Here is a 25,005-nt window from a genome sequence, read left to right on the forward strand (position 1 = left end):
TGGATAAAACAACGTCTGGTCAACCCGATCGGCAGGAGAGTGGGTCGAGCGAGCCACTCATCCTACTCGAGGTATGTCGTTGACAGTGTAATGAACCGATATAATAAAAGAGGAAAAGACGGATACTTAATAAGAGAAAGAGAAAATAAAAGAGAACGCTCCATCTATCATTAAATGCGGAGAAGGCAATACAAAGATATCTTGTGTCTGCAATTAATATCAATAAACAGAGGCATATGAAGGGTCACTAAAATAGGTATAAAAAAATATACTAGATATGAAGAAAGGAAAGGATTCATCTCTGTCCCTATTATTTTCGATCCCTCTTCTTCTGTTTCTAAGGTGGTGTTTGGTTAAATGATAGGAATGACTATGGGTATATGTTTGATAGTAAGGTAGAATGAGAATGAAACCTACCTAATTATATAGGTTTGGTTGATTCCCATAAATTTAGAAATCATTCCCAAATTGTCATTCCCAAACTCATAATTCAAAAACTATCTTTTACTATCATTCTATTCTCTCATTTTCAAACCCATCAACTTGAGCATTAGAGGGTCAACACTAAAAACCTCACTCCTAGTTTTATTTATTTTATAGATAAAAGCGAAGTCTTCATTTAATTAGTAGAACTAACAAATTCCTAGCTTTTCAGCTTCACATCTTTAAATACTAATATTGAAAATTTCATAAATATATCGGTATAATAGGTACGGTAAACTGTTATTTTTTATATTTACTTTCTAGAAGGGAGGTTCAAAAGCTGCCTTGGGCGGATGGATGGTGATCCTGTTGTTTACTTGGGCGGATGGCTTAGAAAGGGTGGAAGATTAGGTGAATCAAAATGCACTTTCATCTCCCATGCTACTGAAATACGATCTCTCCAGTTTCATGGTGCGAAGAATCTTCCTCAGCCCTCACAAACACAACCGATTTTTCTGTTGTTCAACTTCTATTTTCAGGAATCCCTTCAAGTTCAAGTTCTGCTTCCTTCGATGAAATAAAAAATTATTTTTTATTATTTCAGGAATCCCTTCAAGTTCAAGTTCAACTTCTATTTTTAATAGTATTTCAGTGTAAGGAGCTCGAGTTAGACAAATAAAAAAAAAAATTATAAATGTATTATATATATAATATTTTTTTAATATTTTTTCTTTTTCTTTCATGAAAAATTTAAATAAAAAATATTCCGTTTTTTTTATTGATGGCCCACTTAAAATTATAAAATTTCTAAAAGACTAACGTACTTTTTAAATTTTACCTTACTCTTTATATTGTAATTAAACCCTTGCTCAATTCTTTTTTAAAAAATTATTTTTTAGTAAAAAAAATAATAAACCCAGCTCATACAATATTTTTTTAATTACGTGCCTCATTAAAATATTTTTTATAAATTTACCATATCTAAGTTTTGATGTACAATAACAACAACAACAATATCATTGATATTAGGATGTATGTCACAGATTTTAGGATTTATGTTTTAGTGGTTCTGATAAAATTAGCATTAAAAATATTTATAAAATTTCTTTTTTCTCGATAATTGGATTGTTCAAATTATTACAACATCACGTGAGAGACACGTGACATATGTTCGAGCTTCCAATCGAGGGTTTTGAAGATTTCAACTTAAAAACCCTCTTCTGGTTCTCAGCCGATCCAGTGCCTGGCTGCAGCTCTGCCTCTGCGGCCGCCGGACTACTGCAGTTAGCTGGCGGCGCACAAGCCGAGCCTTAATCCTTCCGTTATATCAATGAACACCCGGATTTTTCGATTTGTATCCCCCGTTCATTTCTACTCGCCTTCTCCTCTCTCCCCTCTTCGTGTTTCCCTCCTCCTCATCCACTCGGTCGCCGGCGGCGCAGCGCTTCCGCGGAGGCCGGACCTCCCTCCGCGACTGCCTCGAGCTTCCTGTCCTACCCATTCTTTTTCGTCTTCCTCGAAGAAGCATCACGAGGAGGATGGCAGGGACGTGAAGGTCGCGGTTTGGTGGGACTTCGAGAACTGCAGCATACCTGCTGGCGTCAATGTTTTCCTGGTGGCGCAGCGGATCACTTCGGCGCTGCGTTCCAATGGAATCAAGGGTCCGGTCACTATTACTGCATTCGGTGACGCTTTGCAGCTCTCGCGGACCTCTCAGGAAGCTCTCACCTCCACTGGGGTCTGTCTCACCCATGTACCGCGTGGTTGGTTCATTTTCTTTGCTCATATTTGGTTTCTGCAATCAAGTTTTCTCTTTACTATTGCCTATGAGTTTTGTCTTAGCGTTGGTTCTGGTTTTCATAGCTGGAGAGCTCTAATTGTTTTTGAAGGATGAATTTTATCAGGTGTCTCTTATTTATTGAAGTTATTGTGTTCAAGGATAAAATGCTTTTGGAGCATAAGTGGTATACAAGAAAATTACAGTTCAAGCATGGGAATGTTACTCCTATTAGTTAGACTTTTTATTCTATTTCTTGAAAAAATTTGTTAATTCTAAAGCCTAAGAACGGCTTGTAAACCTACTTGTTTTTCCTTCCCATTTAAAATTTATGATTTTAGACAAAATGTACTCAGTTAGTCGTATGCAAAAGGCTTGGATTGTTTAGTTTTCTTATATTTTTTCTGCAAAAATTCTAAGCTGATCGTGAATTTTCATCTAATTGTTTTTGTAGTAGTTGTCTAATATCTTTAGTGCATTGATGAAGTTGAACTATCAGTTAAGATAATTTTTTTTTGTCAACCTTGTCTATTAGATTTCATAAAGATATATCTTTAGTGTGTTAAAAATCTAGAACTTTTGTTTCATAGGCGGGAAAAACAGCTCAGATAGGTCCTTTATGGCCGATCTTGTCTATTGGATTTCACAAAACCCACCTCCTGTTCATTTCTTTTTGATATCTGGTGACAAGGATTTTGCAAACATCCTCCATCGCTTAAGGATGAGCAACTATAACATACTGCTTGCCAGCAGGGAATCTACCCCGGCTGTTCTCTGCAGTGCTGCCACCATGATGTGGTCCTGGGCTTGTTTAGTTAAGGGAAATAATGCAACTGCCAAGCATTTCAACCACCCACCAGACGGTTTATATGGTTCTTGGTACGGACATCACAAAAATGCCTTGGATGATCCTTTCTCTGAAATGGAACTAGCTAATGGAAAAGGCGAGGAATCTGTGGAACTAAGTGCTGAAAGTAAGCCTCGCCCAATTCCGAAGGTTTTTGTCAATGCAATCCGGCAAATTCTGCACTCATATCCTGAAGGGATCAACATGTCAGATTTACGAAATGAGCTCAAAAGGATTAATGTGAATGTAGATAGGGATTTCTTTGGTTATAAGAAGTTTTCCCACATTCTCACATCAATGCCAAGCATTTTGAAGTTCATACCCAGTACAAGTCTTGAAGGTCAACCGCTTGTGGTCAGTAGGCATTTTAAAGCAGCAGATTCGTCTCCAATGCGATCTAAAACTACTCAGGATTTTGATCAGAGTGTTGGAGAGGTGAGCCATACTCCAAAACAGGATGGGAAGTCAATCTCTGTGGCTCCAAACAATGATGTGGGTCATACACCCCTTACACCTGATAGTCCTGCTAACCAGGAAGAGATTGACTCAGATAATAATAAGAGGTCCTCCCATACCCATAGGCAGTATGGTGTGAATGAGGGGGGAGTATTTCAAAATTTTAAGAGATATTTTTTCAGGTTTCAGCAACTCAAGGAGCCATCTTCTTTGTGTGCTAAAGAGAATAATGCTGAAGCCAATCATGATGTTTCCACTTCCAAGCAAAGAAAAAACATATTTGAAAGCAGATTTCTGCAAAGGATCTGGGTACTTATGAATCATCCTAGTACTAATCTTCCAGCTGGGAGAATTGCTAGCATTTCTGGTCTGGATTCTACCTCTAATAAGGATTCTGGTGAGGCAGAACCAACCTGTGATGTAATTGAGAAATTAAAATGTGAAGACAAGAAGACAAACTGGAAGAATAAGTTTAGTCCTAGCAAAATTTTTAGGGAAGTTAGTGAATCACCTGAAACTGATAAGACTACTGGTCATTCTGACATGCAAACCTTTCATCCTGAGACAAAACAGAACTTCTTCAAGAGAATTGCAGGATGGTGGTCTAAGAAATCTGAGAAAGACCAGGAAGCTGTTCTTGAACCAGGAAAGGAGGTTATCAATAAGTGTACTATTGTTAATCAGACACCACCTCTTGATGTTTTCTCAAAAGGATACTTTTGGGATGCTCTAGAGTCATTTTTGCTCACTTCAAAGGGAGCTGAGCTTATCTCAAAATCAAGAACAAGGTAAGTCTACGTCGTTTATTTCATTTTCTTATACAGAAGCACATTCATTGTTAGAAAGCTATTCAAATTTCATCATTACTATTTTTCCATTATAATGTCTGAATGCATTGTTTGTACAATTTTTGCTCGTTCACTGTTGTTTAACCACATACATTCTATATAAGATGAAAATGGATTCCAGCCTATTTCTATAACCACATACATCATTTTCACAATCTCGTCAACAATATAAGGAACAATTTCAAATGAAGATGTGCATGCTGCAGATGCATGAGCTAAGTGCAGAGGCCTACATATTGGAGGGAGTTGTTTTTTGTGACATTTCCAAATGTGGTTGAACAACATTGTGATAATTATCAAGACTGGACAACAATTTTTCCATCTTGAATTCTTTAAGTTGGCACTTCAGAATTTTAGGATAAAATAAAATAAGGTGATTAAGCTTTTAAAAGGTGTTTTAGGTGGCAAGCAATTGACTCACTGCATAGCACATATGTTATGTTGTTGATTTTGAAAATGGATTAAAATAATTGAATTTATAATAAAAATGTTTAACATATATATTTAATGAAGAACATTAATTATTCAAAACAAGTTCATGAATAAGCAAATAGTTGGATAAAGAGTCTTTCATGATGAGTTGGTTAAGCAAATGTAGAGTTGGGAGATGCGGACAAGGGAGTGTGCTGCAATGAGGAGAGGGTGGAGTACTGCACAAGGAGTATGCTATGCTGCTTTGCTGCCGTGAGAAGGATAGACATAGAATTACCAAGTAAAGATAGTGTTTAATTATGGACAAGATATTACAAATCATGTGTATTTAAACATCGAAGCTTCACATTGTATTAGTAACTAGTAATGTGTAAGTAGACCCATTTATTTCTCACATGAATCATTAGCAATATCATTTTTTAATAATGATTGCTTTTACGGTCACACATTCAACCATGCGTCTCCTATTGACTGTACAAATTATTCAGTCCCATGGTTTACATTTTGTTTAGAAAAAACAAAAAATCTAGTAAAGGTGTTAATTGATTTCAATAGTACTCATGTAGTCCTGCATAGAGCTCCATGGATGGATGAGATCCATGTAGTTGGGATAGAGACGGTTGATGACACCAGCTTTACAGATGAATATAAAATTTTCCTTTTCATGCAAGGATACATTGATAATACAACTAAATAATCAGTTGGCTAGCATATCTTCAATCTATGAATGAAGGCACGGACTGTTTAGGGTACCTATAAGTTTCACATAATAGGTATCTGTCAGTTGTCTTTTGGAGTAATTTAAGAATTTATGTAACATTATAGTATTTGCTCAATAGAATATTGATTTTGGAGTTTCATCTTTTCCATCATGGGGATTTTGGTTTTATTGGTTATGCTTGTTAAATATGCTTATTTAGCAAGCCTTTGCTTTTCAGGATTAAGATTATGGAACCATTTATTTTTGTTCTGTGTTCCCGTGTATTGATATTTGGGCATAATTCAGTCAATTTGAACTGGGATTTGATCAAATCCAAACCCAGTCTTTGGGAGCTTTATGTTTGAATTGTTAGATTGTTGATCTAAGTCATTATGGTTGTGGATTGAGGTCATGATATTCTTGTTGGCATATTTCTTAAAATGGAAGCCTCTATAGAAGTTCTGAATTGGCTTACAACATTAGTTACTTGATGGTTTTTGAAGCACTAAAGGTTCTAACAAGTTTATATGGATTTTAGAAAATTTTGGCAGTTTAGTGAGCTTTAATAAGCGTTTCTATTTTGTCCTAAATTATCATGCAAACCATCAGATTTATCATATCTAACCTTGATGAAATAAAATTTTACAAATTCTTTTATTCTACTTTGTATTTTGTCAAACCAGTGACTCTTTAACCTTTTAACAATACTGAATTTTTCATCTTATCACACTAAAATCATCTCATAAACAACAATTTCATGACTGCCTAGGACTGCTAGAACCACTTAGAGGGAAAGCAAATAAAATAGCACCACACAGGCTAGTACCATTATTTTATTGCTCATACCATTCTGGAATCTATAATCTTGCAATTCTGGAAACCTGAGGTTGGTCTATGTTTTCTAGTCCCCCTCCCCTTCCATATTTTATACTTCGTATTAGTTTCAAGAAAGAACGATTCTGCTAACTTTTTATATTTTTAGGGAAATACTGTGGCATTCATACTTGTACAGGACTTGGGGATAATTCTAACATTTCTTTGTAACAATCTTCTAAAGCCCATATAAATCTTCTGGAGAGTATTTAGTAAATTAATTTGTCATATTGAATCTTTATTTGGCTATGGCGTTATTGTTTAATTCAGGGAACAAGTGGTACATGGGTTACAGAAGGAAGGTCCTTGGGTCCTTAAAGATCTCTCAAAAGCCCAACTTCTTGATCTGGTAAATTTGATGATTACCGAGAAGAAATGGATCAACGTGTCAATTTTTCAGACGTTCCCTTTTAAGCTTACCTTTGATGAACAGAAGTGCGTCACGTCACATTCCTATAATTCTAATGGTTTAAGTTCTCTTTTCACTGCAAAAATATCAAAAGCTAGCACACAGAGACAGCCTGAGCAGAAAACATCTGATCATAAGTCTGGTTTGATGGGGAGTTCATTTACTGAAACCACGTCTGCTAATCAACCTCAAAACTTCGTTGAGTTCAAAGCTTGGTTTCAGAAAGCCTATAGAAGTAAGGAGGACCTACAACCTGAAGATTTAGAAAAGATGTTTGAGAGCATATTCAGCATAAAAGTTGTTCCTTCCTCCTATGGATATCCAGATCTGCAGAGTTTGATTGCAGCTTGTTTAAGTGATGACAATCATAAGAAAACAAAATCATCTCCTAGTCGAGAAAAAATACTATCTGATTGCAGAAAGCTCTTGATTGAGCTTTTTGATGAATATCCTGATGGTTTCCTCATGAGCACATTCAAACCAGCTTTTCTACAGAAGTATAGTTATGTTTTGAGTTGTCAAACACTTGGCTATCCCAAGCTTGCTTCATTGTTAGAGATAATGCCTGGGGTGAGGATAGAATCCAATTTTGTACTCCCTGCTGAAAGATTCCTCTCAGATTCCAGCTTTACAAATCAACCAACACAAGATGATAAAGTCGATACTAGTAACAGCACTGATCCGGAAACTGCTGCTGATGACTGTGCATGGGAGGAGCTGGGCCCTGTGCATGAGACAGTTGCATGCGGGGATCTTACTGCTGCTCCAATTAAGGATAAAGAGTTAACCTATGATGAAGCATCTCTTTCTGATGATGAATTTTCTGATCCAGAAGATGTTAATACACCTCAATTGCAGGATCCTGAAGGGAAATCTGGAAGATGTAGGGAGGAAAGCTCTCTTATTCAAATTCTTGATTCATGGTATGGTAACAAGGAAGGCGGTGAGAAGTCACAAGCTCAGGGTTGTAAAGGAGTCAATCACAATGAACAAGCTAGAGCTAATCAGGAAGGTGGTCAAAGAGAAAGTAGCAAAGATGGTTGTGAAACAGAACAAGTTGGGGATGCTGCTGTCCTCGTGGATTGCTCCAAGGATAAACCCGAGAACCTGAATGATGTTAAGCCAAAATTACGATTCCGTAAAAGATTTAGTTTTGTTTCAGATTCAAAAGATGACAAGGAAAAGTTGGTTGATAGCATACTGGGTAGTCTGAAGAAATCTGGAAATTCAAAGTTAGCAAGTTAAAGAAGATTCATCTAGACAATAAACAGATCCAACATTCAGTGCTCACATTATTAACTCCGAGCCATGGATTTAGTTCGGCTACTGAGTATTTGGCTTGGACCTGTGCCATTCAATATCGGCCAATTATTTTGCTGCTTCTGGCACAATTTATAATTGTCAACAGATGAGAATCCCATACAGGTTCTTTTTATTGAATGTCATCTGAAGTTATTAATGTGAACCAAAGAATGAGCTTTATAGAGGAATTACTTGAACCGGCATCAAGTGTATTAACTTATATAGAGGTGTTTTTTTTTGCATGACGGTAAATCTTTTTTCTTAGGACTTGAAATTATGGTTCATGGTAGTTAAGCCATACCAAATCTGTAATAGCATCAATCTAAGAAGCTATTTTTGCTGGATGAGATCAGGTAGTTTGATTAGGCTGATTGTGTTGAAATCCGGGTGTGCAAGTGCTGCTTTCGACAACGTTACCTACCATCTGTTGGGTCTCATGGGATGTCTAGTTGATTAGAGGGATGACAGACTTATTATAATGGGATAAGGAATTAATTTCTGATAGATATATGTTCTCGGAAAAAAAAAATCCCTCTCATTTCCTATCTAATTTGGGTTACAAGTTTAATCTCGTGATTTATCTTTGTTTATATAACTTGGGAATAGACTATGAAAGGCATTTGGGATGAATATAATCATCTTTTATAACGTTGGTCTTATTGATGCTGTTTTAATTGATCCAATCAAGTCTGTTTAGAATCGAGTTAAACTGGGTTTGTGATAAGAACAAATAATGCTCTAAATTGTCGTGTGAGCAAATTGATAGCAAACTGGTCATTGATAAGTCATTGGATCAGTAAAGAAAAACTTTCTGGATAGAATTCAATTATATGTTAAATATATTTGTGCAAGATGTAGACAGTAAACATGTAGATAAATGAATCCTTAGTTATGAAAATAGGATCAGATTATTAATCGACTGCAAAAAAACGAAAGGAATTTGAATACTTCTTCGGATGATTTCCCTGTGTATTGAACAATTAAAAAAAGCTAAATAAAAAATTAATCAAATCAGTTGATTTTTTTTTTATCAAAAATGAAATTTTAAAAGCCCAGATCAATTGATCATTTGACTTAAAATAAAAACACTCATTTTGTAAGTTCAAATAATTGAATTTAAGATAATAATATAAATTATTTTCATATTTTAACTTACCTAAGATACGTGGCTCCGTTTCTTTATATCATATATTAAAATTGATAAAAATAAATTCCAGTAGATTATTATAACGGATTTTCTTTATAAAAAATTAATTTAATTTTATATTTATTTTTAATAAAAAAATTTAAAAATATATATTTTCTAATATCGTCAGCTCAAAATATTTATAAAATTTTTTCTATTCATAATATTATCAATTTTAAAATGTGAAAGAATTTTAAAATTTTAATTAATTAATAAAAAAATTTCTAATAATATGTAGGGGAACATGGATCTTTATCAATTCGGTTGATTTTAGATCAATTTATATGATTTTTGATTAATGGCACACGACTGCATACAAAAATTGGTAGCTTAACTGTTGGAAATGGCTGAAATGCCACAAAAAAACTTTGGCATTTTCTCTCCGATCAAGTGGTCCAAGTAATTACGGCGACGATACTGCAGAACGACTGTGATTAATCCAACTTTGTAGGAAGAACTAAAGCAGAAGTAGCTTTGAATAATTCCAGTCGCACCAATAAAGCAGAATAAAAGCAACAAAAAAGGAGATTTAAAAGGAGGAAAAAAATAAAATAAAATAAAAAGAAACTACACAAGTTCCTGCTTTGCTCGCGCTACGAAAAGCGGCCGGAGGAGTCGGCGTCAGCCCACGACCACGAGGGCAAGGCAAAGCGAAGCAAAGGCGGGAATGATGGACAGCATCAGCGACGGCACGCCCACTGCCTCGCACGACGACGCCATCCCCACCGCCTGCCCAACGCAATTTCACCTCTCAATCATCATCGTCGTCGTCTTTTACTTTACGAACAAAAAAATAAAAAGGAGAGCAAAGTTGCGCACCCGGTTCTGCGAACCCGGCGTCGGGAATGGCAGGATGGTGGCCGTATCGGTCTCTCCCACCGGAAGTGGCACCGCCGGGCTGCTGCTGATGAACGGGATCGAGCCTCCCGTCTCCGACGAAGGAGCGCTCGCCGGGGTCGATTTTTCCTTGGGCTCCAAAGGCCCCGAGTCCACCCACGGCGTCGGAGCAGGGCCGGAGGTCGTCGGAGCCCTTAGCACAGGAGGCGCCGCGACGTCGGCTCCGGAAGTGGGCGCCGGAGCAGGGAATGACGGGAAGTCCGGCGAGGATTCTGGGGCCAGCACAACGTCGGCTGCTTGAGAGGCTTGAAAGAGGAGGAAGAGAAGGTAGGGAACGGCGGCAATGAGCTCCATTCTGTGGACTGTGCGTCGACAGAGCAACCGAAGCTTAATTTGAAGCGAGAGCAGCGCTTTAGTGGCACCGCACCAGACTTTACAGTGAGGCAGCTTGAGTGGGGAACAGGAGAGGAGAGGAGAGGGGCCAGGGCACGGGAGGCTTCGATAACCGAGCTGCTCTCTGTGGTAGAATTTCGATGGAGAGGAAAAGGTTGGAAAGGGCCAAAAGGACAGACTAATTGCGCAATGATTACTTTAATCATTCATTTAATTAGTCTAATAATTCGGAGAGATCGATCCCGGTTTGACTGCATAGCCAAAAGGTGAGGACCGGCACAGGAAGGCGTGCGAGATAGTAGGGTGTTTGTTTGTATTCGTGTGGAGTGAAGGTGGCGTCCATTTCCGTGTGTAAGACAGTGAGTTCGAGGTGCCTTTCCTCGTGCCAAAGTATTCAATCGGGCCCGAAAGGCGAGCTTTATGACTCGAGGTCGGAGAAAGCAAAGTAACGTAGAGCGAGCAAGAGATTCGCCGATGCTGCGATCACGGTATGGATAAATTCATTATATATATCTCGGAGTGTTCTACTGCAGATGAAATGCCGCACGCCTATGCACGCCATAACCAGCCGGGTGCGTGGATTCAATCCGGATCCTTAGGATTCAATTTTTATTAAACATCTAAAATTTTTAATTCTGAACACTATAATTAAGAAAGAAAATTTTATTAGCTTAAATATATTATAACACAATTCTTAAATTTTAAAATCTTAAACCCTAAATACATATAATATATCCTATGAGCATTTAAAATTTATAATCCTGAATACTATAACTTAACAGGAAAATCTGAACCCTAAAGAAAAAAATCTTATTGACTCAAATCCATTATAACTCAACTTTTAAAATCTTAAACCCTAAATACATATAATATATTTCAAAATAAAATAAAAAAAAATTGACTGAATGAATCTAGACACTAAGACCAATGTCGCACATAGATGCACAATGAAAAGTCCACAATAGAATATTACAGTGTATAATATACCTTATACATCCTTATCCTGCACACTCATGAACGACTGAATGTAAATCTAGACATCCAAAAATCCATTCAAATGTCTCGATCGAGAAAAGTGAATCAAACCATTTGGACAAACTTCCAAATGTCTGGATTTAGTCTCAATCACCTATGAGTATATTCATCATCTTATGTTTTTTGCTTAATACTATAAATCAACTCCTAAATTAGGATTACAAAGATAAAATCTAGTTGAGATAACTAAACCAAAAAAGTAATAAAAAAAATTAATTACACTAAATGTTCACGGGACGTGTGATTAAGATGGACAGCATAATAAAATTAACTAACTAACTAACTATATATATATATATATATATATATATATATATATATATATATATATATATATATCAACTATTTACTGGTTAAAAATAAATTACAAATTTTCATGAAACTGGAGAAACTTTGTTGGTTCCGAGTTTGAGATATTGATCCACGGTGCAGTATGAACTTTCTAAATGAATCATATCCATGGGTCGAGGTCTTAGTTTTCTATCACACCGCACATGGTAGATGAAGATGCCAGTGACATATTAACGAGATAAAGCCAGAATGATTGCAGTAATAGTCTCAAACTCATGTATGAAATAAAATAGAGAACGCAAATATACATGACTATATAAATCTAACGTCGACGACAACCGAGAGAAACAACCTTTTGCAGTTTGTTTTGAAACAAATTCTGGAGGATAAGTGCGACTGCCATTTCGATTTGTCAAACTCGTCCGTGGAACAAGGGAAACCAATGGTAATGGTGGCTGCATCTGTATGTCTACTATGTGAAAAACACCAACACAAAAAGAATGATGAAGAGCACAATCAAAAACCCTATCATCATGAATTGACCCTTCGCACCAGCCTTCTTCATCACCACAGCAACTTTTTTCTGCATCGGAAAAAGGTGCCCTACATTAGGGGTCTCATATGAAAAGCTAAAGGATGAATAAAATCCACCTTTCAGTGACAGTAAAAGCTCTATCATATTGAAATACAAAGGTTTGTTTATATCAGAAGTAAAAGTAGCTATGGTTTCAGTCGTAAAGGCACCAAGAATTCTACGCATTACAATATACTAAATGAAGGCCCAATCATCAGAGAAAAGTTTGCAAATTATAAAGCAATCCAACAAGTTCTGAAATGCTAACCTGAACAAAGTCGAGCCTGTTCGATGTGGTCTCCATCTCCAAACTCAAATCATCCAAAATCCTTTCCTACATCACAGATGGAATTATGGAATTTAACAATAATGCAAATCATTTGTTGGAATCTGTTAGGAATCAGATGAGGATGATAGAACGGCAAAGGACATTTATTATCTCATCAGAAGCAAGTTAATCTTTTATGTCAGTAGAATTTCTTCTAGTTCTAGAGAATGTTTCTACCACGTCATGCTGCAAAATCATATCATGACTAGTAATACATGTTTTCTTTTCCCATGTTGTGTTCATTTACAAATGGACCTATGCAACACAAAGTCCATCTCTTCTTCAAACGAATAGGCAATGAGAACATAAAAAATTATGTTTCAAATAATTGCTCTAAATTAAACCTAATGAAACAAGCCTAACTAGATTAAAAAAACATCTTCTGTAAATGAACATAGATTGTTTTTCTAGGCTTCTATCCTAATATTGGATAAAAGAAATTTTATTTCTTAGAGGACGAGTTAATGACATCCAGTAAGCTTTATCAAATTGGTTGGGAAGTGTTCTATAAACTCATTCTCTATCATCATAGGACAGAGCAGCATAATATCATTTCAACCTTACCTGTCCAACTAGTTCATCATGTATAGTAAGGCCGATGCCACCTATCCTCTGAACACTAGCACTGAGTTCATCAAGCTCCTCATCCTGTTGCCTGAAGGATAACTTGGAATCATCTATGTTGTCATGTAATAAATATTATTTGCTTAATAGTACTAATTGAAAATTACTAAAAAAGAAAAATTCAAAAGACAATGATGTTAAGGTGGATCCTAAATCATCTTTAAAATGACTCCAGTAATCTCTATGTCCTATTTATGCAGCCAATGCTCAGTCTTAGAAAAAATAGCAACCATATGAATAAGTGTACTTGCAGCATCTTTTTTTCTGCAGCATCTTCCCAAGCCCTTGAAAAATATAGTACAACTTCACATGAACATTAAAGGGTAATTACTCAAGGACTACGTGTCATGCCCCATTGAGATGAGAGAATTCATCCATCAAGTTGTTAATTATAACTCATTTATTTAAAATTATATATTTTTTTTATTAGCTCACAACTCACAATGTGGGAAAAAACTGGAGTATTGTGATCTCCCTACTCAAGGCTTGCACTGTGTCAAAACCTAAGTCCAACTCATAGCTGAGAATCATCCTGATCAGTGGCACATGAAGCCTAATGGTGGCAATATCATTATGCAGGTAAGCCTCTTCAACACCTCATCATGCTTACGAGTAGGTCCGTTCTGATCCCAATTGTCACAACCGAACCGACTTAGATGAAAAAACTAACATTGTCAAATTCAACCATTAGTCCAAGATACTTAAATCTAAGCCACTTCACATTTCTAAATTGATATTAGTCCGTAACTCACCATGTGAAACTAAATAGGATGCCACACAAGGACAACTATCTTATAAGACTTTGGCATCTTCTTGGAATACAAAACCATATTGGGTAAAAAATAATATAAAGGTTAAAAATTCATAAAGAATACAACACATGGTAAGACAGATGTGAAACTGTAGAACCAGCTACATATCATTCTATGCCTAAACTTTAGGAGGGGTGGGGGAATCCAAAAAGGGTGAATTATATCTACATAATTGGTCTTTTCGAATATTCAGTGTAGCCCCTCTAATTCCAAAAAACACTATTTTAGTTCCTCATCTCAATCAAATGGGGTACATAAAATACCTTCCAACTCAAAGGGCGGTGCATATGATTTACCCGAAAAGAAATACAAAATTAAACCTTTGACTAATCGACATCTAGATAACCTCTCAGAGAGCAGACAAATTTAAGTGAAAATATTACTTCATTAAAAGTAGCTGCCTATCTGATTCTGAAGATATGAAGTCATCGGTGTCAGAATCTGATCTCCCTGCCTTGGAATTGTAATCATTTGGATGCCTCATTAATTCATGGTGAGCACCATTTAGATTAGGAGCAAGTGAGCCCTTGCTTTCAGCTTGCACTGTTCTCCTGATGTTAAAAACCTACATAAGAACTAAATCCATTAGTCAATATAGTTAGAACCTAGATAATGATTAAATTCGTTAGTTTATTTAAATATAAAATTCAGGAATAAACATGACAGTGATTGTATAGTCAAGACTACATAACTAAGATGTTAAAAATATAGATACAACAAGATCTCAAACTGAAACACAGTATATGGAAGCAGCCTTCAAGATAAACAAAGAATGATGAAAGTGAGCTTAGTTCAACATGTTAAAGTAGAAGAGAGAACATGTCCATGCCTGATGACGAGAAGTGGTGGTCCACTTTCTACGTCTTTCAAGTTCAATCACATCAAGACTGTAACGAGCTGGATCCTTCACAGCAACTGCAATTGCCTTGTCCAATTCATCAACCTTTTCAAAATAAAATAAAAATGTCAAACTATAAGTGAAAATAAAAATTGGCCAATTAAGAAGCATATAAAATAATATAAATTGGAAATACACATTGCCTGAAAAAATAACAATTTTCCCCTTTTTTACAAAATTTTTCTTTTGTCGTCCATATGTTTTATTATGGTAAGAATTCACTTTATAAGTGCATTCTTGCCCATACAGACCTGCCACTCAATGCTTTCACAACTGGAAAGGAGCTCTTTGGTAAGATGTACACGCTCGCCAATATCTAATGGTGCTTGTTCCCATTGCTTAAAAGTAGATTGCAACTTATCGATCTGCAAAAAGAGAACAGATCTAGATGAAATGATTCAGGAAAATTTCCTAAAAGTTGGTTATAGAAAGTTTTTGCAATGTGCCATAGAATTTAACCTACATATTTTGTGAAAAAATTACTCAGGGCTGGTAAAGAAATGTACATTGATATATCTTTTCCATGTAACGAGTAGAATGTCAAACAAAGGTCATATTCTTTTAAAAGAATAAAGAAGCTTCATGCTCAGAAAAAAACATGACAACTATCGTTGCAATAATAAAATTCGTTTTCATGCAAGCCTTATTATGTTATAGATATTTTGGAACCAATCAACTTTAATCAAGGTTCTATTTTCTTTCTAAAACATGACACAAATTTCAAATCTAGGTTTAGTGATGATACCAGTCTTTTAGATGATCCAATTGTTGCCACCCAGTTCATCTCCCTCTGGTTTCATTAATGTCTTTCTATCTCTATTGTTCTCTTCTCTGTGTTTCTTATTCAATTACACACTTACATTTTCTTATTGAATTTTCCATTTGTTATCCACTTCATATTTCTCATTGGATTGCCTTTCGACAGTCTCATTTCTCTGTCACTTATTAGATTGAAGTGAGAACTGAGTTACCGCTTATTCGTCAGCACAACCGGCACCAATCATATCATTGGGCAATGCTATCATGATTTGTATCCAGTATAAGGCGGTATTAATTCAATCTGGAAAAATTACTTGACACAAGATTCTATCCCTGTTGGTCCTCACTGAAACAAATTTTCAACTTATTTGTATATATCAAGATACTACTCTAAGGAAATATCTTAGTAACAAAATATAGAGTAATCACTAACTGCCCTGAGCCTTATTACCCTACTACGTCGAACATAACTTTTGAAGCATAGAAGAGGCATCTGGTCACTCAATAGGTTGCAATCTGGGAACAATGGTTCAGAACAAAGAATTTGTAAATATGTACTCAAAACTCAACCTAGCATTTGACAAATGAATGATATCCTCCACATCCCATGTTTGCTCCTGTATTTGGACTTACTACATGGATTTTATTCCCAAGATCTACACAAGGATATTCTCTCTATAATATTCGAATCAATTAAACCAATTGTCATTTGGTATACCGATACCCTATACACCTTCAAATTAATTTTCTTTAACTTTACGTCTATTCAAGCTACCACAAATTATTCTCATGCATGTGCTCTTTCTTTTATAAAAAAAAATATAGTAACCCTACACATCCATCATACCACTCTCATCTCTACGATATTATTTATTAATTTTTGACCTTGTTACTTCTTAACAACTAACCCATACAGTAGGGCTGTAGGTTGTGTCACTTCTTAACAACTAACCCATACAATAAGGCTGTAGATTGTGTCACTGTCTTATATTTTCTTTCTAGACTAAAGGGCACACAACAATCACATAAGACTGCAGAACTTGTCTCTGTTTCAACCACTCATTCTTTGTCCTATCACTGATAACTTCATTAAAGGCCTACTTCATATTGAACAATAGATCCAAATATCTAAAATTAGCATCTAAAAGCATTTCAAACACTGTGATTACTCATTGATCAAATCTAGTTAAGCTATTTATGATATCCTGAACTTTACTAAAGTTGAAATTTCTTCAATTAGTTCATAAAAAAGATATAGCAAACCTATACTTCAAACTTCAAACTAATGCCTCATGATGAGCATGATCCCAAAAAGTCCAAGAGTATGACTCTGCTAAAATTCATCAAAAATGCAGAAGAACTTCACTATCACATCCATAATGAGTTTGATTGGCCAAAAACAGAATTAGAAGTTTGATAGTACTATTGCATCCCTTGCAACCCTAATTAAAACGATAACAAAAAGATATTTATTATGCTATTTGATTTGCATATCCTACTCGATATTTCACAAAGGAAAGTGCTTCAACCAGCACATGATTTCCATGCAACTAACTGCAAGTTCCTTAACCTAATCAAGCATCTGTACCCAACCTTTAAGAATCATGTTGTCTACAGATGTCAAATACTCTCAAAATTATGATTGTCTTCCTTATCCATATGATGGATTGATCACTGGGGTCTCAACTAATCTGAACGTCAGACAGAATTCTCTTTATCTGTTATGTTAATTATGGAGGGGGAAAAAAATTAAAACTATATTATAACCTTAATCAAGCAACCAAACTTAATTCATAACAAAAGTAATCAAATAGTAACAACTTACCGATGCCTGAATTTCTTCCTTAACAATGTAAAAGGGGTCTCGAGCGGGAGTCATCTCAGAACACTCTTGGAAACTGATCACCTCTTCTCAACTGGTGCATCAATTCTATATTATTCTGCACGCACAAGAAGAATCTCAAAAAACGAAAGATGATAATAAAATGCAGATTAAAAACACATTGCGATATGACATGAAGCAAACGAAAAACTATTAATAATACGCAAAAGCTTTGTTGCAACCAAAATTGCTGTTTGGAATAATCGATCTTGAGACAGAAACCTCAAACAAAATCTCCTATAACAATGCAACATATAGGAGATCTCTGTAACGGCCATCTGACTAAGATGGTAAATTAAATCAGAAGATCGCGACAATCGAAAACCAAAATTCCCCAGAGCGAGCATCAGATAAAGATGCAGGGGGTGAGAGGAGGGGCATTGACGGGAAAATAACTAGGATTGGCACATGTGTGCATGGATCTGCGAAGAACTGAATGGAGGGGAGAATACAAGGTCAAGGATGAGTAAGAGAAAGGGGGAGGCGAAAAAATAAAGAGAGATTTCCTTCCTAGTGTCAGCTTTATGCAGAGCGCAGGATGAGATCTTCACCTTGCTCGCCGTAGACGTGAGATGGCAGCAGCATCCGATGCGGAGAAGATCTCCGACAAGTCTTTCTCTTCCAACGACACCGCGTTTGGGCTCGGCGAGAGGGGGCCTATCCTCTCTCGGGTTTGATCCCTTGCAGCGAATGAGAATTACGGGTCGGATTTTATTGGATTGTAAATAAACCCGCAAGGTAGAGTCACCCGAACCCAATAATGCCTACGTGGGCAAGTCCGTGTCTTGAATGAAAGCAGCTAGAGAGCGCATGCATTTTTTCCTCTCTGGAGTGTCAAAAGCGCGTTGACAGCTGGACCTGAAGCAATGGGCAGGTGGGCAGCGGCCGCGTCGGCATGCTTATGCTGCTGGAGCTCTACCGCGCCGCCGAACTGGAGGCGGCGCGCCTTACCGCAGAGCTCGCCGGAAGCGGTGGGCCGGTACAATATTGCTGGAAGTCGTTGCTGGAGCTGCGGTGGTGCACCAACGAGATCGTGCTGTTCTTCCTGAACTGGGATCGTCGTACTTTAGCGGCTTAGCCTCGACTGCTGCCGCGCCATCCGCGTCATCACCCACCACTGCAGTGCTGCCTGCTGGACTTCCATGTTCTCCAGCCTCGGCTTCACGATCCAGGAGAGCAACATCTTTCGTCAGCTACTGCAACGCTGAGACCGCACACACCCCGCCCCCTCGCCCGACGCCGCCACCATCCGCTGCCTCCATGGCTGCCGTCGCAGGGGCGGAGATCGCTGGCGACGCTCTGATGCCTTGATTAAGCCTTCACTACTAGCAATAATTATTTTTCCAATTAAGTAGCTCATAATTAAATAAATATTAATAGTGGCCTCGCAGGGGGGTTTGAATATCTCTCTTCGCTTCAATCTCTTGATATTGAGTAGCTAAACTAATGCTTGCCACGTGATAATTACACGAAATTATAGCCGTCACAACAAACATTTAAAATAAGATTAACCCACCAACCATGCATCACGCGGCCTCCTCGACGAACACGCCAAGGACCTACCGGCTGAGGAAGGTGGCCATTGGCAACCATTTAGCTCGCCTCCTCGGCTATAAGTACCGACCTACCCCAATGCTGCTTCTTTTTTTCCCCTTCCTTTCTCTTCGCTTCTTTTCAGCTGCTCGCCGTTGCCTCCGCCGCCCCGCCGTCCTCTTGTTCTTCTACTACCCTCGATCTCATTAGCCATCTCGAAATACCAGGTCCACACAGGTGACTGCCCTCTCTCACCGTTGCTGATTTTTTTATTTGTTTTTTTTCGTTTCTTCTCCAATTTTTGGTTCCTGGTTCACTTTTTGTTATTATGCATATATTCAAATAAATGATGCTCCTTTTTTTGGATGTTTATGCTCTTACGCCTCTTTAATCTGTTCCAATGGAGTTTTGCCATCTCCTGGAATGAAAAATATGAGAATTTTTTATGCGGTCGCAAATCATACGCACCCTTTTATTCCAAGAAGTCCCAGCCTATTTGGAGCTCTTTTGTTTGCGTTCTTTCTCACATTTGAACTACTGTGCGATTACACAATCCACCATGCACCTCGTCTAGAAATTTCAACTAATGTGCAAAATAGTTTTACTCTGCTTAAATGGATTTTTGAGAGAATTTATGTGAGGAGTTTGATATTCATTTGAGAAGGATTTTCGTGACAATGATCGAGGAAATGGACGGGACGCACGAGGCAGGTCTCTGGAGAGTGGAGCCGCTCTGCTCCATGGCGGAGGCCGACGACTTCGACCACCTGTCGAGGTTGCTGGACCGGCCGAGGATTAAGATAGAGCGAAAGCTGTCATTCGATGAGCGGTCATTCAGCGAGCTCACGAGCAATCTCCGGTTGGTGGATGACATGTGTTCCCCTGCTGCCGGAAGGACATTCTCGGAAATACCAACCTCGTCGCCTCGTGACTGGTTTGAGCCACATCCGATGATCGCAGAGGCATGGGATGCTCTCCGAAGGTCCATCGTGCTCTTTCGTGGGCAGCCTGTTGGGACCATAGCTGCCCTTGATCATTCCTCGGAGGAAGTCCTTAACTATGACCAGGTACATGGTTGAACAAATATTCCATTAGATTAAAAAAAAATGCCTCCTTTGACTTTGTTTTGTTGGATTCAAAACCTTCACCTAACCTTCCTAAACTGTCAACTCGATAGAATCTTCTTGAATTTTACTCTCTTCAGGATTCTGTTTGAATTAAACCGAAGAAGACACTATCGGTTAATCCCTTGTTTGTTAAATGGACAGTTTTGTTGGTAACATAATCCTTTTTTCAATATCTGTTAATATTGTTGTATTTAGGTCTTTGTGCGCGATTTTGTGCCAAGTGCTTTGGCTTTCCTTATAAATGGCGAGCCCGAGATAGTTAAAAACTTTCTGTTGAAGACGCTCCTCCTCCAGAGTTGGGAAAAGAAAATTGATCGATTCAAGATTGGGGAAGGGGTCTTACCAGCAAGCTTCAAGGTGAAACATGACCCTGTTAGGAAAAGTGAAACACTGATAGCAGATTTTGGTGAGAGTGCAATTGGTAGGGTTGCACCCGTTGATTCTGGTTTTTGGTGGATTATTCTTCTTCGAGCCTATACAAAATCTACTGGAGATGTGTCTTTAGCAGAAACACAAGAATGCCAGAGAGGGATGAGGCTTATGTTATCTTTATGTCTCTCGGAGGGATTTGACACATTCCCTACCTTATTATGTGCTGATGGGTGCTCAATGATAGATCGTAGGATGGTAAGTTCAACAAGTACTCCAACTACAAAACTTAATATATGTGTAACTACACGATCAGTATGTTGCACAAAGGGCAGCTGATAAAAAGAAGGTAGAATTTCATGATATTATAGCACAATCATGTTGAATGAACTTATAATATTCATCTGGTGCAAGGTCAGACTTAGTTGTACAAGTTACATAACCAAAGTCTTAATGACATTACCTTTACAGAAATATTATGCTGCTTTAAGTTTCTTCTCTGGTATTTTATCATAGGAGCAATAGGCTTTGCGTGTACTGGAGCTTGAAGCCTAATCAATGGAAATATACATCATGGTTCTAATCTTTTGTACAAGTCTGAATCAAATCAATGGAAATATAAACTTATATAACAATGTACTCTACCACTCTGACATACCTAATGTCATACCGATTACTGAATCCTGTAGTGTTTGATATCATCTGGCAATTGGTCAAAATGTGCCAAAACAAAGTTTCCAATACCACTAGGTAGAATGTACAGTTTATATCACAAAGTTTCATTACTGAAGCTGATTGCACAGTTTGTTCTACTATTGCAATGATTGTTAACTGTATCTGTTATCTAAATCATGAAATTGTTCCTTTCTGATTAATATTGCTTCTTTTTTGAAAAATTTAGGGTGTGTACGGTTATCCCATAGAAATTCAAGCCCTCTTTTTCATGGCTCTTAGATGTGCATTAGCCATGCTTAAACCTGATGCAGAAGGCAAAGAATTTATAGAGAGAATCGTACAGCGTTTGCATGCCTTAGGGTATCACATGAGGAGTTACTTTTGGCTGGATTTCCAACAATTAAATGATATATACCGCTACAAGACTGAAGAATACTCTCATACTGCTGTGAATAAGTTCAATGTCATTCCTGAGTCAATCCCAGATTGGATATTCGATTTCATGCCTTCTCGCGGCGGTTACTTTGTTGGAAATGTCAGCCCTGCAAGAATGGACTTCCGATGGTTTGCCCTTGGAAATTGCATTGCCATATTATCATCCCTTGCTACACCAGAGCAATCAGTCGCCATTATGGATCTCATTGAAGAGAGATGGGAGGAACTGGTTGGTGAAATGCCCTTAAAGATATCTTATCCTGCTATAGAAGGCCATGAGTGGAGAATTGTGACAGGGTGTGATCCTAAAAACACAAGATGGAGTTATCATAATGGAGGATCTTGGCCGGGTTAGTTGAAATGCTTTTCCTCGTTTTGTTGGACAGTACGATTCCTTTTCATGGTATGCTGCTTGTTGCAGTGCTTCTATGGCTACTCACTGCAGCCTGCATCAAGACCGGCAGGCCACAGATTGCAATGAGAGCCATTGAGCTCGTGGAGAACAGGCTTTCAAAGGACGGCTGGGCAGAATACTACGACGGAAAGCTTGGAAGATTCATCGGCAAGCAAGCAAGGAAGTTTCAGACATGGTCTATCGCCGGCTACTTGGTGGCGAAAATGATGCTCGAGGATCCTTCTCATCTTGGAATGATCTCCCTCGAAGAGGACAAAGGGAAGAAGCCTTTGATAAAGAGGTCAGCTTCGTGGGCTGCCTGATACTCAATTGAGGTCAGCTTCACACCATTCTTTGTTGGAATTCACTACTCATCTTGTGACCTTTCCGACTTCAAAATGTCTGTTAATGCTCTGGAGTTCTATATGTGAAACATTTATGGCATCTCCATCGTTAATAAAATCGAGCTGTGTATCGATGGCCTCATTATGCTACTGTTGGTTATGACGTGCCATCCGCACTCGCCTTCTTTTGCCTCCGTCGCCGTAGCACCCCGAAGCCATGTCCTCCTTCCTCACCACCGCCTCATTTGTCTCGCTGTCTCCGCCCTCGCCCTCTCCTAGCTCCGTCGGTTCTGCGACGCCGCCGCCGCCGCCGAGATCGACTCCCTCGACGCCCCTCTGGATTCCCCTCGCTTCCGCTTCCAGTCGTACGCTTCTTCTACCCCGGACGTTCTGGTTCAATGATCCCATTCGCCCTCCGCTTCCTCCACGCTGAGTGACCTTCCCCAGCGCCTCGGTACCAGATCCGTCACCGTCGACCGCCTCTACGCCCTTTACGACCTCGTTCAATCCGAGATCTGGGAGGAGATCACTACCGCATCTGCAGATCTATGGCGCCGCAGGGAGGCGTTCGTGATAGCTGTCCTCTGCGGCAACCGCTTCGTCCACCGGGAGTTCGAGGCGGCTCTCGCGTTGGTTCGGCTGCAGGATCCATCGAACCCTTCGCTCCTCTCCCGACTCGGTTATGTCCAACTCCAGATCGGTGACCTGACTGGCGCTAAGGCGCCATTTTCGATGTTGGAAAGCCTTCACCACCAATCTCGGGGGACCGGACATTGGAATTGGAAAGCTTGTGGGGAGGAACAGGGCACCGGCGTCCATCGCTGCCCAGGATAGTGCATTGAGAGGGATGCTGCTGATGCAGTGGCACTGAAGATGGTGCTAGGGCGCTTCGGTAAGGATTCCAAGAAAATGAGGTGTGAAGCAAATAATCTTCTTTTTGTAAAATAGAATTTCTTATTTTTATAATATATTTATTGTAAAGTAGTAATTATTATATAATGGGAGTTGTTTTAATTTGTATTTTTAAGATTATTCATTTTTAAAATTTTATTTTTAACATTCTACAGTCAGAATCAATTTATCTAATCGACAGTGAGAATTATTTAATACTAAAAATAATTTTTTTTCTAATTAATATAATCTATATTTGTATAATAACAAATTAGTTTTTCTATTATTAACATCCTATTCTACTCTCAAAATACTTTAAATTTAAACTTAAAAAATGAATATGCACCGAAGATTTTTTTTTTTAAAAAAAAGCAACGAGATTTTTTTTTTCAAAAACTTTTTACTGAGCCATACCAGCTAGTTTTTTTTTAATTTTGCTGAAAATAAAACAATCTTTTATCAAAAAATAAATTAAAATATTTCATTAAAATAAAAGTCCTATTATCTTACGTGCCTTCATGTTTGAAGTGATCTATTTAGATATTTGTTTGTGTGGTAGCGACATGTCACATGTCAAACAACATACCTAGCATCACACACACCTAATATAATCTATATTTGTATAATAACAAATTAGTTTTTCTATTATTAACATCCTATTCTACTCTCAAAATACTTTAAATTTAAACTTAAAAAATGAATATGCACCGAAGATTTTTTTTTTTAAAAAAAAACAACGAGATTTTTTTTTTCAAAAACTTTTTACTGAGCCATACCAGCTAGTTTTTTTTTATTTTGCTGAAAATAAAACAATCTTTTATCAAAAAATAAATTAAAATATTTCATTAAAATAAAAGTCCTATTATCTTACGTGCCTTCATGTTTGAAGTGATCTATTTAGATATTTGTTTGTGTGGTAGCGACATGTCAAACAACATACCTAGCATCACACACACCTAGTTTATTATATTAAGAAACTTATTAATTATTCATTGAATATGTGCATATAAACGTGGCCATCACGACTCCATTATGAACTCATATGAACACCACTAATTATTTCATCATCTACCACATGCATTAAAATAAAAAGTCAAATAGAATTTTCAAAAAAGAGATACGAAGTCAACGACTTTTGCTGCCTCTAATGGCGAAAGGGCAGGTTTGACAATATTGAAGATATCATTAAATGACTAATTCTATATCTTATCTAAATATTCTAAAAGATTTAAATTAATCACTTCATGTCTTATTATGAATTTTTTGGTTACTAACTTCTCTCCAAAAATCTAAATGCATTATCTTGTAAATCATTTTATGGTATGATTTTTACATAACAATTACCAATTCAAAAGAGTCACTAAAAGACATTTTATATTTTATTTTAAATAAATTTTCTACGTAAGCTATTTTAAAAAACAACTAAAAAGACGATCAATTCGCCATATTAAAAAGTAAATTTATATAGAATTAAAAAGATAATATTGGGGAAAATTACAATATTCAGCATCTGTCTGATGAAAATTTTCTATGCTTAATATGTTTGCTTAG

General features: G+C 37.5%; 4 protein-coding genes across 4 annotated transcripts; 2 read left to right on the forward strand and 2 right to left on the reverse strand.

The window, feature by feature from the left end:
• The first annotated feature begins 1,656 nt into the window (after positions 1–1,656).
• LOC122001009 lies at positions 1,657–8,258 on the forward strand. Its single transcript, XM_042555543.1, has 3 exons — positions 1,657–2,186; positions 2,791–4,291; positions 6,627–8,258. The coding sequence occupies exons 1-3, from the start codon at positions 1,754–1,756 to the stop codon at positions 8,008–8,010; spliced, it is 3,318 nt and encodes a 1,105-aa protein (XP_042411477.1). The 5' UTR covers positions 1,657–1,753; the 3' UTR covers positions 8,011–8,258.
• Positions 8,259–9,711: 1,453 nt separating this feature from the next.
• LOC121999936 (predicted GPI-anchored protein 58) lies at positions 9,712–10,600 on the reverse strand. The gene is made up of 2 exons (XM_042554548.1): positions 10,073–10,600; positions 9,712–9,982 (listed from the first exon to the last, which is right to left on the reverse strand). The coding sequence occupies exons 1-2, from the start codon at positions 10,442–10,444 to the stop codon at positions 9,875–9,877; spliced, it is 480 nt and encodes a 159-aa protein (XP_042410482.1). The 5' UTR covers positions 10,445–10,600; the 3' UTR covers positions 9,712–9,874.
• Positions 10,601–12,037: 1,437 nt separating this feature from the next.
• On the reverse strand, positions 12,038–18,392 carry LOC122001010 (syntaxin-61-like). Its single transcript, XM_042555544.1, has 8 exons — positions 18,238–18,392; positions 17,630–17,744; positions 15,297–15,410; positions 14,977–15,090; positions 14,531–14,712; positions 13,276–13,366; positions 12,652–12,717; positions 12,038–12,392 (listed from the first exon to the last, which is right to left on the reverse strand). The coding sequence occupies exons 2-8, from the start codon at positions 17,681–17,683 to the stop codon at positions 12,282–12,284; spliced, it is 732 nt and encodes a 243-aa protein (XP_042411478.1). The 5' UTR covers positions 17,684–17,744; positions 18,238–18,392; the 3' UTR covers positions 12,038–12,281.
• Positions 18,393–19,784: 1,392 nt separating this feature from the next.
• On the forward strand, positions 19,785–23,560 carry LOC122001013 (probable alkaline/neutral invertase D). Its single transcript, XM_042555547.1, has 4 exons — positions 19,785–20,286; positions 20,542–20,973; positions 21,617–22,175; positions 22,247–23,560. The coding sequence occupies exons 1-4, from the start codon at positions 19,897–19,899 to the stop codon at positions 22,540–22,542; spliced, it is 1,677 nt and encodes a 558-aa protein (XP_042411481.1). The 5' UTR covers positions 19,785–19,896; the 3' UTR covers positions 22,543–23,560.
• The last annotated feature ends 1,445 nt before the right edge of the window (positions 23,561–25,005 follow it).

The sequence above is a fragment of the Zingiber officinale genome, chromosome 7A, assembly GCF_018446385.1.
Source record: "Zingiber officinale cultivar Zhangliang chromosome 7A, Zo_v1.1, whole genome shotgun sequence".
Lineage (NCBI taxonomy): Eukaryota > Viridiplantae > Streptophyta > Magnoliopsida > Zingiberales > Zingiberaceae > Zingiber > Zingiber officinale.

Coding starts and splice junctions, on each gene's coding strand:
- LOC122001009 (XM_042555543.1), top strand. CDS start 1,754: ATGAACACCCGGATTTTTCGATTTGTATCCCCCGTTCATTTCTACTCG. Junction 2,187..2,790: donor TCTCACCCATGTACCGCGTG/GTTGGTTCATTT, acceptor TTTGTTTCATAG/GCGGGAAAAACAGCTCAGAT. Junction 4,292..6,626: donor ATCTCAAAATCAAGAACAAG/GTAAGTCTACGT, acceptor TGTTTAATTCAG/GGAACAAGTGGTACATGGGT.
- LOC121999936 (XM_042554548.1), bottom strand. CDS start 10,444: ATGGAGCTCATTGCCGCCGTTCCCTACCTTCTCTTCCTCCTCTTTCAA. Junction 9,983..10,072: donor CGCCGGGTTCGCAGAACCGG/GTGCGCAACTTT, acceptor TGCGTTGGGCAG/GCGGTGGGGATGGCGTCGTC.
- LOC122001010 (XM_042555544.1), bottom strand. CDS start 17,683: ATGACTCCCGCTCGAGACCCCTTTTACATTGTTAAGGAAGAAATTCAG. Junction 15,411..17,629: donor AGGAAGAAATTCAGGCATCG/GTAAGTTGTTAC, acceptor CTCTTTTTGCAG/ATCGATAAGTTGCAATCTAC. Junction 12,718..13,275: donor ATGATGAACTAGTTGGACAG/GTAAGGTTGAAA, acceptor TCTGTGATGTAG/GAAAGGATTTTGGATGATTT.
- LOC122001013 (XM_042555547.1), top strand. CDS start 19,897: ATGATCGAGGAAATGGACGGGACGCACGAGGCAGGTCTCTGGAGAGTG. Junction 20,287..20,541: donor AAGTCCTTAACTATGACCAG/GTACATGGTTGA, acceptor TGTTGTATTTAG/GTCTTTGTGCGCGATTTTGT. Junction 22,176..22,246: donor TAATGGAGGATCTTGGCCGG/GTTAGTTGAAAT, acceptor TGCTTGTTGCAG/TGCTTCTATGGCTACTCACT.